The sequence below is a fragment of the Aythya fuligula genome, chromosome 19 (genome assembly GCF_009819795.1).
Source record: "Aythya fuligula isolate bAytFul2 chromosome 19, bAytFul2.pri, whole genome shotgun sequence".
Lineage (NCBI taxonomy): Eukaryota > Metazoa > Chordata > Aves > Anseriformes > Anatidae > Aythya > Aythya fuligula.
Genome location: NC_045577.1, coordinates 1,846,749 through 1,860,786, shown reverse-complemented (window position 1 = coordinate 1,860,786; position 14,038 = coordinate 1,846,749). Strand labels below are relative to the sequence as shown.

General features: G+C 37.8%; 1 protein-coding gene across 8 annotated transcripts in view; it reads right to left on the bottom strand.

The window, feature by feature from the left end:
* STRBP (spermatid perinuclear RNA binding protein) overlaps positions 1-14,038 on the bottom strand; it is a 67,409-nt gene that overhangs the window by 8,715 nt on the left and 44,656 nt on the right. For 3 of the 8 annotated variants that reach the window (XM_032200174.1, XM_032200173.1, XM_032200175.1), the window contains exons 13-18: positions 13,284-13,442; positions 12,188-12,322; positions 11,676-11,816; positions 9,878-10,001; positions 7,763-7,807; positions 397-2,441 (exon numbers count right to left, since the gene is read on the bottom strand). In XM_032200174.1, the coding sequence (XP_032056065.1) occupies positions 2,347-2,441; positions 7,763-7,807; positions 9,878-10,001; positions 11,676-11,816; positions 12,188-12,322; positions 13,284-13,442 (699 nt within the window). In that variant the 3' untranslated portion in view covers positions 397-2,346. Of the gene's footprint in view, positions 1-396; positions 5,047-7,762; positions 7,808-9,877; positions 10,002-11,675; positions 11,817-12,187; positions 12,323-13,283; positions 13,443-14,038 lie in introns of those variants that run through there. The other 5 variants (XR_004254047.1, XR_004254048.1, XM_032200176.1 and 2 more) reach the window with 3 other exon arrangements.

The window sequence follows — 14,038 nt, the reverse complement described above, 5'->3', positions numbered from 1 at the left end:
GGGCAAGTCACTGGTAAAGTTCCTGAACTTAAATTTCTCCAGGTGCAGATACATAGGCCACTTGCAACATCAGGTTTCCTCCAACATTACTAAAACCAACAATATTTGACAGCTATTTTTCTACATCAACCTATGTATTTTATCCAGGCATATCCTGAGTTATGGAGAACCTACACATGCAGTTATTTACTGAATTTGATATTTTCAATATTGAAAAGAAATATAGTTTATTTTTGCTGTTATATTTTGATGCAAAACAACAAGCTTTAGGCTCGATTTACTACATATTTCATACCAAGTATTTTTCTGTTTTACATCAGTATAAACCGTGATAATCAGGGTTTTTTAATGCTTTCATGTCTGAATTGAGACCCTAAAACACTAATACATCATCAACCCCCTGCTTTTTTTTTGCTTTTTTTTTTTTTTTTAATATAAAAGAGTTGTTTCCAGCAACTTCAAGTACTGCAGGTACTGCAGTTGTGCAGTACTGTGCTATGCAATCTTGCATAATGTAAGGTTATATAAATGCAAATTAAGAAAACAAGTATCTTAAAACTACACATATCATGTGCACCATATAAGTCATAATCCAAAATCATTTTACTCCAAGTAAAATATCATCTAAAACATTTACTACAGAACTGAAGATAATTATTTATGGAGGCCCCTGTCTTAATTTCTAGCTTTAGAAAACTACAGCCAAACAATTTATTCATGCACAGTTAGATCTTTTCCTGCCTGCCTGCCTTCCACTGCACCCACAAGAGGAAAGCAAACCTGGCTGCTTCATGAATTAATTTGGCCTAATGTAATTTGATCTCTGCAGATTTAAACTAACATCATCAAAGTCTTTCATTTTCCGTTTGGAGTTTGGCTTTATTAGTTTAGGGAAATAATTTCTCTCTTGTTAGTTAGATAATACCACACATTCCACTTCACATTTTTATTTCACATAACTGTAACCATGGTATGGCTTTCAGTGCGGGCCATGGCCAGGCTTTAGTACCTATCTAAATGTTTTCCACAAGTATGCAAGGAATGCGGTGCCTGATACACAGCATTATCAATACAGCTTTTTAGGCTATGCTAGAGAAAGATACTTGAAGAACAGTCTGTTGATAAAACCAAACTATTTCTTAAAAGTATTAAGAAATATATATATTTTTAACTGAAACTGGAATATTTGAAGTGGCCTTGAAAAACATGAAGTTGGAATCCAAAACTGCATATTACTTGTTTACAGTTAAACAAAACATAATAAAAATCTGCCATATACAAGATTGTCACAGGTATGTGAGATTTTTAGAAAAAATCAATAAAAATATTCTTTAAGCTTAAAATAAAATTTCTTACCTTTTACATCACGATCTCAGCTTACAGTCATTACATTTCTGCTTATTTTATACAAGTGCATATGGCTATGGAGGTCCGGAGAGAATGAGAATAAAGTGGTATTAACCTGCTGAAAACTGCTTAAAAGTCTTAACTGCAATATACAGATGTTCCAATACCATTTAAATAAACAAGGACATTTACCTTTTAGTTATTGCTGATTACTGATTCACAATCTCAGAATATCAACATACAAGTTTAAGAGGAAAAAAAAAACACTCACTAGTAAATTTAGAGAAGAAAAGATTTTGAATTGAAGATTTATCAAATACTACAATTTCCTATCATTTGGTGATGATTTTAAGAGACACAGAAGAACTATTTCAAAGTCAAATTCAGGCCTACCCTTTTTGTGCCTCATATTAATGATGTGGTAAAGAAAGAGAGAGAGAGAGAGAGAAAGAATAACATTTAGTTATATTTTGGAGAAAAATAGACTATTTTTTCTTCCAGCTTTTTGCTACATTTCATGTCTGCTGACATGTACAATGGTACAAAGCACTACTGCTTCAAGAGCGACCATTGCAACTGTTCGTAGCAGTTTTTATAGGAAACATGCAAATACAGTCATAGTATTAAAATTCTGAAATACTTAAATAGTGAAAGTAAATGTGGGTTCACTGCTTAAAGCAAGCACCCTATGAGGTTTAAAGTCTTGTTTTGTTCCCCCCCTCTTCCCTTCTAGTGTAAAGAAATAACCAGAAGTATATACACATCTATTGCTATGTACCCAAAGAAAGGACTGTGGCTTGAAGTAAGTATTGCTTTTCATTAAATGGAACAAAGTTCAAGAAGTGAGAAACACTTTTGAGAGAAAAAAGAAAAAAAAAAACAAAAACAAAACACCTCAGATTCCATGTCTGAAGTTGAGAAACCTCAAAACGAGCCAGTTTTGTTCTTGCTTTTAAGACATGTACAAAATGCCATTTGGAGCCACACAACCTGATGGTTCTAGAAGTCAGAGAAGAAATCTTGAGGGCCCAAGTGAATAATAAAAGGTGCGATGCTGAGAGGCTGGCAATAGGGACTGTCAATGAAAAAACCACCTACAGTGGGAAAAGAGCAGAGAAGCAAAAACTTCATGTTAATTTCAGAGAGTGGCTGAAGCTAAAGCTCCATTTAAATTTCTCTGCTCTTTCAGCTGCAAGTGGAATTTTCATTGTAAAATGGGCACTTTTAATTCTGTGAAGGTATTGAAACATCTAACACTTCCAAGGTTACCACTTTCTAAACAAAGAACTGACAGCTCATTCATATTTCAGTAAAGCAGAGAAATGTAAAATATGCAGCAAGGGGGCAAGTTTACAATGTGGTTAGTAACTCCCAACAAATGACAAAAAAAAAAAAAAAAAGACTTCTATCAATCATCTGAAATGACTGCCATCATGTTGGAAAAGAGCATAGCGCCCTCCTTGTTTTTGAAATAAGGAACAAGTTATCGGGCATACAAATGTTTATTGTATAGAATTGGTTCAGACAATATTTTGTTAGAAATTTTACAAATCCAGGGATTAAAGAAAAAAGAAAACAGTTGCCAATCAGGGGAACTCCAAAAGGGGGGTGGGAGGGGGTGGAACGTGTGCAGAGGAAAGATTCCTTTAATGAATATTTGATTAACAAAAATGGGCTCTTATCAGCCATGCTTTTTCTGCTCCGTGATGGCTTCCTTTCATCCATAGGCCAGCAAAATGTATTGGTGACTTACGAGCACCACTCAATTTGATTACATCCCCAAGACCCTGCTCTTTATTTCAACACTATCACATGGATGAGAACAGCAGGCTCACCGCTACTTGTCAGTAGAGATGCATTTTTTATTAAAGTACCACCAACACCAAACAAAAGCGAGAGCTATGTCAGAAGGAAAACCATATAAGATATGAACACAATTCTAAGCATAGATATTAGTTTATCAGGTGCAGTTAATTCCAAGAAGAGCAGCTTGTTAAATAAGCTGCCCTTTGTTATGCTGTTCTACTATTTGTTTCCCTGTAATGGGTGGTGAAAGGGAGGAGGAACTTTACATGGCTTTAAGCACTGTTCTTACACCCTCTTCATAAATATAGCTTCCCCCTGCCTCAACAGCAAAATCTGTTGGAGAACAGAGTGTATAAATTCAGTCTTGGAAAGAGCATGAACTAAAGCAAACCTCCTGAAAAGCAACTTAAAAGAGTAGAGAAGTACAACCAGCAACGCTACTTATTTGTGGGGGTGATACCTTAATAAAGACTACTTGAATCCCTCAGTAGAGCCCACAGCAGTTTTTCTGCAGGAGTCTAAAACACATGGAGCCAGCACAGAGCTGGGGCCTGTCCTGGAATTTGACAGGTGCACCCGCTCCTTATCTGAAAGGAAATTCTTTTGGTTTGAGCACCAACTCTTAAGAAAAGTACTGGCCTATGGCTGAAGTGTGTCACTTTCCACAGCAGCACTCAACAAGAACTGGGACAATTAAATAGCAAGTTTTCATGGGGACCTTGTTGCTGCTTTAGATTCTTGTAAATGTAAGGGGAAAAAGGAGAACCCTTTGTTTTAATACAAGATTGACAACTAAAATGCTTTCTGCAAAAATGGTGAATGGAAAATCAAGGGTGGGCAGACAATCTTAAAAGTGAAGAAGGCCACAAGAACAAGTGCAATTTTTTATTTTTTTTTTTGGTCAAAAACAAAAGAAAGGAAAACAAGCAGCTTTTGAGCTCTAAAGAATGAGATTGTAACATTATTGACGTCCTTTCTCTGGGCAATACGGACTGAACTGTGTATCCCTGTAATTATGAGCTCTTCTGTGGGAACTTCCTTTGTTTAGTATGTGTTTCACAGAATGTAACCTAATACAAAGAGGCTGTCTAGGATTAATTCCCTTTGCTTTGTTTGTTTTTCAGTATTCTGTGTACAAACGAAAAGCCTTCTTAGATAATTAAGACTCTAAAGTCACTGAGAGTTACAGGATGCTGATTTTAAAGATTCTAAGAAAACTCACATACTGATGCTTAGCTCTATAAGATAAAACAATATTTAACCCATATTTTACTAACTTTATTACACACCATAATATTTACGAAGTTATATTTTAACTGAAGTTTCTTTTTTTAATTTTTATTTTTATAATTTTTTAAAGAACTATGCCCTGCATTAAATAACCCTACAACAAGTACAGGTCACTAACTGAATCTGTGTGACTGCATTAGGAAACAGGCAGTACTCTTGTGTTACAACAAAACAGTTTATTTGTGATCAGTGTTTTATATTCTATACATCCTTCACAAATTTAATTTTACATAATCGGATACTTCATTTAAAACGTAAGATTTAAGCTTCTAGTTCTTCCCTATAACAGAAGGCTGGTATAAGTTATTTGAAAATGAGGTAACATTTCACAGAACATTTTTTTCAAGTTTTAGAGAACTAAATTTGCATTTTGTTAAAATCAAAAAGTAGGAAAAAGATGTTTCTTTACAAATGACTTTGCTCAAGTATGTGTTCAAAGAAAACAGGATAAAAAGGCTCTTTTTTCTTCTAACATTCTGCACTGTACTGTGTTGTTCAATCAATAGGAATTAGCTTCTGCCATTTGCTAAAAGAATGAGTAGTGGGGAACAGGATAAGTTGGGAATTTCATAACTGGTAACAGAACCATTCTCTTGGGTAAACCTACAGAGAGAAAAAAGGGAGAGGACTCCAAATAAGTTCAGTGATCCAAGGAAGTCAGATATGAGCTTACAGTAGTGTTCTCATTAACCTTTTCCAGATCAGTCAATGTGACTTTAGGGTACAGGGCCCCATAAACAGTAACACTTCAACACTTTGTACTACTTCAAACAGATGGTTAGCTTAAAGTTTGCTTTTATTTTTGTCCCGGTGTTTGTTAAAATTAAAGCAAGCAGTAGTCTCAAAAATAGAGTGTGTTTTGTTGAAAAGAGGTTGGACTTGAAGCTATTTCATAATCTTTATGATAATTAATCTCTACTACCTTGTTCTGTGTTCGTATTTCACAGGCCAGTAACAATTGCAGATACTCTTGACAGGATCTGCTATGCATAAAAGAAAATTCATAGAGAAACTGTCCAGCAGTTTTGATAAGCTTCCACATAGGTCAGCCAAATAATTCAGTACCTACAGTAAATTTTGTATCTGCTGCTTTATTTTGCTTTTGCTATCCTGTATTGAAGTGGCAAATCTGGAAAGATTAATATTTGCCTGATTTCATGGTTATTACAGAGTTCTTGTGGCCTCACAAGCTTCTGCACAATTAAATCCTTTTTTTTTTTTTAAATAATTCTTTCCTATTTAAGTTCTAGTGTTTATCCTATGTGTCCATTTAGAAATCACAAAGCAGCAACAGCAGGTATTCCAGAGCACCAGATGATCAAAGTGAAGTTTCCCAACATGCAACAGCTTACAAAGGCAGAGACATGTTTACCTTACAGCCAAAAAGCATTATCCCAGTACTTTGCATCACAATCATAAGACATTAAAAACAGAAACTCTTTATGTGAAAAATGGGGGCATTCAATTCCACAGTGTTTTGAAGTCAGCGATATGTCACATGTACACAGTTAGTTGATTAAAATCTAGCTCCCAAAATACTCATCATGAGAAAAAAAAAAAAAACACAAAGCAGAAGGAGTAAAGGAAGACAAAAAAAGCTGTAAGTAAAACTCATGCTGCAGGAGCATTGATAAGTTGTACTGTCTTCTTCAGCCCGAAAAAGATTCATGTTACATCACTGCAAGCCCCTGGCTTGTAAAAATACACAAGTGCATATACCACTGGATCGTGGTTATAGCCAGTCACTACAGCTTGGAAAGAACTAGAGGTTTTTTAAAAATCCATGCCTTGAAGTAAGCCATAAACTAAACTTCCTTTGATTTTTCCTTGAAAAACAAATAACTGTTCCTTCCATTTTCAGTAATACAACACAGAAGACAATGTAGAGCACACTCTGTAGGAAAGCACAGCTGTCAGCTGCCATTTTGTCAAAGCACTTGGCCGGTCAACGGGGCAGGATTTGCAGAACTAGTGAGGTTTGCTTATATTTTGAAGGGAGAATTCCCACTGTTAAGTGCAGCCCATTGGCCCATTGTACTTCCCCTCTCCACTGCATGAGTACAGAATAGGGCCGGCTGCTCTTAGTCAAGCAAAGAGAATGTTTTCAATAAAGCAGCAGCATTTTGTTTTCTATAGCTCATACCTCTAAAAGAAAGTAATGAAATAAACATTTGAAAATATTTCTAACTTTTATAATGCTATCAGGGGAGTTGGTATTGCCCAAGCTATAAAAGCTATGCAAATTAGAGAGGAATAAGTATTACAAATACTACAAAAGCTAGAAAATGAGTAGGAAATTGCAAAGCTCAGTTTCCCATATGAAAAAACTGCAGGCCTTGAAATGTACTTATTGTCATTTGAGTAGCAGAATTTCCCTCCTGTCCTGTGACAGGAGAGGACAGTGGGATGGGTTCTGGTAGGTAGGTGCTGGTGTTTTTTTTGTGTGCCAGGACATATCACTGACTCCAAACTGCTTTGCTCCCATTGCCACATAAACCTCATTCAAAGTAACCAAAAGGGCCGGTTAGAGGTAAATACACTTTGTTAGTCTAGCATTAAAAAAAAAAAAAAAAAAAAAAAAAAAAAAGCAGGTTGGTAGGGAGAAGCTGAGGTAAGAAAAACCTTTCCATCAGTGCTGATTTTTAGTTTATTTTACAGTCTTAACCAATGCTTTGCCAGCCTAATTTCACTATGCTTCTTAGTAAAATCATCGTGGCAAATTCCTGTATCCTAGCTTCCTTGCAGTCTAATCACCAGCGATATAAGCTACACAAAATCGTTCTGCTTGTCCCAAGCAGCAGTGGTTTAGCCTGCAGCAGGGGGAGCGGGGTGGGGCAGGGATGGGATTGTATGCACATAGACTTCTCTATGAAATAATCTCTGATATAGTAGTTGACAGCACTAGGGGAGCTTGGTCCACAGGCCAATTAAAACTTGTAGGCAAACATTGCCAATTATTTGTAAAGCCATTTAGATAAATATTGCTCAGAGATGCTGACATAGGCCCTTAGGTAGTCTTTGAATGGAGCACAGATTGGCTGTAAAAAGTAAGAAAACTATTTCAGTTCAGTTTCAGTATGAAAGGGAACAGGCAATTAGAACAAGCGGTCCTTCCACAGATCAGGCAAAGCATAGGCAAAAAACTACTCCAACCAAAAAAGAACCACAAGGTTATGGCAAGGTGTTGTCATCATGGTTTAAGAGCTTTAATCTCTTAAATTTCTCCTGCAAAACCTAAACCAACTTGGACTGCCACATTTGGACTGGCACAATGGTTTCTGTATAATTTCTAATTTGTCAATCACTGGGCTATACATACCGTAAGCTGGCGCAGCTGTACTATACCCATATGGTGCTCCATAGCCTGCAATATAAACAGATGGGGAATGGGTTTTCATTTCTTGTGATACCTGAAGACAATTGGTATTCGCGTATCAATACACAGGGACACTTTCTGGTATACAAAGAAGGACCACAGAAAAAAACAAAAACTCATATTAATGCATGTGAAAACTGCTGAAAACACTAAAATCCTTCTACACAGTGTCTTAAAGAACAAGCTACCCAATGACTTTCTTAAACCTCAGCTCTTGAGTCTGTACTGTCAGAGCATGGATCCAGTTACACATCCCGTATTTGCTTATGCTACCTCTGAAGTACAAATACAGTCTGACGCAAAGAAAAATCATCGTCCTCAATTTGCATTATAAAGAGGGGAATGCCTGCAGCAGATACCACATTGTCATCAATAAAGTTCCTGTGTGAATTCAGCGTGCTCTGCCACTTCTGCAGCCAAAAAGGACAAAGGACATGGGAACAACTAGATGCAAACAGAAACAGTATCTTTTTTCCAAAGGGCTAGGTGTTACTGTGGAGTGAGACAAACAGGAACAGTGGAGAACACCAATCTTGGTTACTGTATCTCAGTAATTAAGATTGTACAGGGTTGTGTCCTCTCCCTGCCCCACCTGCTGGAATCGCTTTAGTCCATCAGAAAAAGCAATAGATTTCTGAGAAGAGGATGAAGAGAAATAATCTGTGTAGGCCAAGACCAATAAAAGCTTAACTACCGCAATGACTTGGAAATCAAACCTATTTCTGGAGTAATTCCATGCTGGCAAGGAGAATGCCCTTGACAGGTTAAAATGTCTCATAAATGACTCCTCAGGCAGCAAGACAGTTCCAAAAACAATGTTAACAGCCATTAAAAATGAATTACTGGTTTTTAATATTTATAATTACATCAACATACAGGAACAATGAAGACATCATGCTGTTGACTGTGCCAGAAAGCAGGTCTAGCAAACAACAGGGCTATGCTATTAGTATGTGTGAATGGATGAAGAGTATAATTAGAGTTCCTGCTGTATTCAGAAAACTTGAGTATGAGTATACATACTACTTTTGGAAGCTATTGGATTTGCTTTGCCTAAGGGATCTCCAAGCATCTCATTCTTAAAAATCTGTGATTCATATTCAAAGTCAAAACAACGTCTAGACTCCCTTTACATTACTTGCAAGCCTCAGATCTGATGCAGAGTCACAAAAAAAACAATGCACTTTAAGAAGTAAGGAGAATGTTAACATTTCATTAAAGTTTTCTTGTCTGTGGATTGTAACAGCTTACACTCTGTATGCCCTTCGTATCTGCTTGCAACCTACTGGTTAATAAAAACCATCACTATTTTGGACCAGCCACTAATAGTTGAGCACGTAAGCTCTTCAGAAGCTCAAATAGTTTTGCCTCTGATGGTTGCACATCTGCCCTGAGGAGTCAGCAGTGAAATAACCTGATTAGTAACTCACCTGCTGTGTACAGAAAGTACCACGTATGTGAACCACAAGGCCTTTGGTTTTCAAAAGATCCTTTGCTACTCAGAACAATACAGCACGGATGATGAAGATGAATTAACAGAGTGTGAACACAAATTCTTTGGTTTTTTTTTTTTTTTTTTTTTTAGGCTAGCATAGAAGCTACTGATAGATATTGTTCTCGCATGCCCGATTCACGTGGAAAGTTTCTGGGATCACAGTGACTGCCAGTTCTATCCCTGCAAGGGTTTATTGGGCAAGCCAATCCTACTGCTACAGGACATGTGATGCAAGAGGTTCCTGACCCAGGAAGAAAGTTCAGGAAATTGTTTGGCAGTCAACTACAAAGACAGATAATAGAATGATAAAGCCAGGAAAGCCATTATGGGGATAACTGTGTACTCATGCCCTGTACACATGGAGTTTTAAGTTGCAGACTTATAAAGGATAGGTACCGCCAGTTGTTCAGCTCTTTGATTTATTAAAACACCCATGAATTCTCTCTTCTGCTTCATCTCAGATGACTGAAGCTGAAGAGGTCACTTGCATAGTTGACTGACAAATGGAATAGGGCACACCAGTAGTCAGAATTAAAGTATTAGCTGTTAGTGCCATGCCTTACCTGGTGTTATGTATCCAGTAGCAGCAGCTGCCCCAACAAATGCCCCTCGTGTTAAAGCACCTCTTCCTCTACCTCGAACAGCCTGGACTGCTGCCGAAACAGCTGTATTGACAACCCCTTTAGTCTGCTCAGAGTAATAAAAACAATAGCAATTCAGAAGGTGGAAGTGTTGCTGGAAATACAAGGCCATCTGCATTAAATCACCACCTTTCCCAAATCTCTTTAAGAATGCTTGCTGCACAAGCCTTATTTAAGGCAGAGTACAAAATGGAGAAGTAACATTTAAAAAAAAAAAAAAGACTGACAGAAAGAGTCCTTTCTGAGAGCTCACTGCGTAGCAGTCTGAATCTAAGAGCGTGGTCACTTCACTGTGTCCTGGCAGTTGGCATAGTCAGGCCGTATTTATTTCCTTCCTTAAGTTTTGGCTGTGTGAGCGTGATCAAACGTGACTAGTTTCTGCCCTATTCTCTGATGTGCCTTGCCGCTATCTTTTCCACATCCTTACAAACTGCCTCTCCCTGATCTACAACGTGGTCTTTGCTTTTTTCCTACAACCCTGAATCTGCAAATTTTCAGCAGAGCCAGGACTTCACCACAAAAGCAAAACCACCTCATGACAACGCTGGATTAGTTTAGACCAGCTTCTTCTAGAATGCCATCTTCCTTTCCCATTGTCACGAGTGAAAGAATTCAGAGTACAGCAAGGAGCTGCAGACACTGGTGTTGCTCACTGCATCAGAGCAGAGCTTTGCTGTACTACATGCCCCCCGGCTACCTTCTGAAAACACAGTAAAATCAAGCATATCTAGGTATTTCAAAGACAAGTTTGGCCATAAACACAGAGGAAAAAATTTTAAAAAAGAAAAGATTTAGTTAAGTGCCAGAATCAGAAGTCATTCTCATATTTTAGCTGCCTATGGAACATTGTCCTGTGAGGTACCATTTCTTCTGATCTACTAGACTTTCAACACAGTAATAAAACTGAAATACTCCTAACCAAAAGTCTTAGTGAGTTGAGGAGGACTTAGTAATTACAGACAAAAATAGAGTTGACTTTTAATTTTTGTAAGTGTATTTGGGGATACATTCTGCTCCTGTGAAATAAGAAAATCCTAATTCTAACACATTTGCACAAAAGAGAACCAAATGGTAACCCTCAAGGGTGTTTTTTTTTCCCTGATAACAGTTCTTTGGAGGAGGAACACTGTTGATAGTTTCTGCTCTGTTCAACCTTAAACTTAATAGACTTGAGAAATCACTGTGGCTATTAAACCTAATGGACAAGACCAAGCTTTGTATTACAGAAGCGTCCTGACTAAATAAAATGTCTCATTTGAAAACTCTGGTGCAAAAATCTCAACTTACTCCAGAACATAGACTTAATGCCTTTGCCAAGCTATAAATGATTTATTCTCTATGTATCTTAGATGGTGGAGGAGCACAGTATGGCTCTGGCCTTACACACAAGAGACTTCCATGTCATCAGCAAACCTGATTGTATTTCCTCTAGCTAATCACCACCTCTCTTTGTGCCTCCTTTTCTACTCTTGTGTCCTCTAGGTTAAACCCCTTAATAATAAATAGGAAAATATTTTGTAATAGCACTAGCGCAATACAGTCCCAGCTACCATACTATATGCTACAACAATTACTATATAAGAATAAAAATAGAAACTTTACAGTGTGTGCACAAGGCAAGAAAATGAAATTACCTGCTTCCTCTAGAAGGTCATGTGTCATAAAACCATCCAAGAGCTGTGGTAACAGAGTGATCCAAAAAGCAAGTAACAATTCTTACCTGAGGAAGAATCTTCTTCTTCTTGTTGTTTGCTGCATTAGGCCCAGAAAACAGTTTCTCAAGTGCAGCTAATGCAGCGCTTGCTTTTGCTACTTTCTTATTTGGACCTGCACCTCTGAATTTCTGGCCATCTACTTCTACCTGAAAATTAAGATACAAATTTATGTTAAGATATGAATTTATGTCTAGTATTTTATCCTTGGGAATACCATGCTGCACCTACTGGTCAGTGATGAGAGAGCCTCAATAGTTAAAAAACAAACAAACAACTAAACACCATTCCATGTTCTGTATGACAGATTTCTCATTTTATTTTCCTAAAGCATAAGACATTCCCTTCCCCAGTCACATCACAGCTGTAATAAGAGATACAAAAGCCTGAAAAACATCACTACAGCTGTGCGGTGCAAAAAGCACAACAAAAAAATCTACAATCATAGCAGCAAGAACCCCAAAGACTGAAGCACAGTTGCTAAAACCACATACCAACTCTACAAGCTTGTTTCACTCACCTCCATCACAAAGCGCTTGTCGTGGCTTCCACCCGTCTCGGAGATGAGCTCATACTTCAGACCTCTTCTTTTTTCGTTAAGCTCCATCACTGGGTTTTTGCCACTTGCTGTCAGTATAGGACCCTGAGTTCTTACCTAGAGACACATTTATGGTGTTGCTTTAGAGCCTTTTATCTTCCTATGGCAGACATCTACAGTGGTATAGCTTACAGCATCAAACGGCCAGCCCCTTGGAGAAGGCTGGCATTATCACCGTGTCAAGCCTCTGCAACAGCTCGTTGTTCCCAGTACGTACACCACACTGGACGTTCCAGTGGCAGACCTGTATCACAGATAACACTGCCTTGGCTTCAGTAGAACATGCTGCACCAGAATAGTGGACAACTCAGGCAATTCTATGACTCTGTGATCCTAGCATGATTTCTGGGGATGTTCTGCCAAGACTGCTAAAGTTACTGGAATTTTGTCCTTTGTGGAATACCATATTTGTTACAACTTCAGTGAGGAAACAAGCACTGCATACTGCTTCGTAGCAAGCGACTTCAGTCAGCTACAAGTGCTGAAGTTAACGTAAATGATCCAATTTCAATGTAATCTTCAGTGTGGCTTTTTCTAGGTCATTCAATATGCACAGAGGTATTAGGTTTTACGTTTCCTAACATCCCTTGATGAATTGTTTTGTTTTCATTGGTCTTCATGTGTATCAGTAAGATACTGTCTACAGAACTATACGTTTTTGACAAACCTATTACACGAAAGAAAATACCAAAATTGCATTACCAAAGCCCAAAGGTAACAAACAAGATTATGGTGTCCCACTCCTAGGACTGGACTGTATGTGAGCAAAGTAGAAGAGACAACACCTGTCAAAGAGTTTATGGTCTTAAAAGCATAATATGGCTACTTTACCTTAAATTTTAGGAAAGGAGGCATAAAAATCAAGCTATTCGTGCACAGTGACAAAGCCTATGGAAGGTCTGAGACTGGAAACTCAGTTTCTTATCTGCTGCCATAAAGAAAACATCATCCTTTTCTAAGACAGGAAATAAAAACCCCACACCTCTCCATCACTTGTACTTTTCTATGTAATGTTTACCTCTAGGGTAGTGGAGGTGTCAGATGTAGAATTTCCAGTATTATTGCTTGAGATTGAAGACACTGTTTCATTTTTGCCTTCGGTATCTGATTTTTCATCAGAACTTACACACTCAACATCTGCATCAAAACCAGTTGGATACCCCATTGCTTGTAAAACCTACAATAAAAGCACATGAAATGAACTGTAAAATAGGCTAATGCTACCGAAGCAAGTATAAACAAATAGAGGCCTAATCACAACACAAAAGAATGGCCACTATACACTTAATAAAGGCAGATTGCTTAGAAAATGCATTTTCTCCTGTGTGAAATGGAGAAAAGCACAGCAGCAATGGGGGAAATAGTTCCAGGTTTCCAGAAGTGGAATCAACACAAACAGAAATGTTTGTCTCAAAGACAGCAATTACTCATGAGCATCATTCATCTTGATAATTCCATGCAAAATAATAGGGTAAAATTAAAAAGTTCATCCACTCCATGATACTGCTTAACAGTATGATAAGATTGTTTTGCATACTTTCCTCTCTCTCTCTGTATATAGACAGGTGAACAGATTGACTGCAGGGCAAACAGGACAAACAGTCTCATGAGAATCAAAGCACTGCACTTCTAGAAGATGGCACTTCTGGAGCTTCCTAGAAAAGTGCAGTGACAGCTGGTCATGCAAAGTGTATCCCTAGAGCTACAGGGCTGACATCACCTTCCTTGCTCGCATCTTTCAGAACACTGGAGGGTAGATGCTTCCAAAGTTCC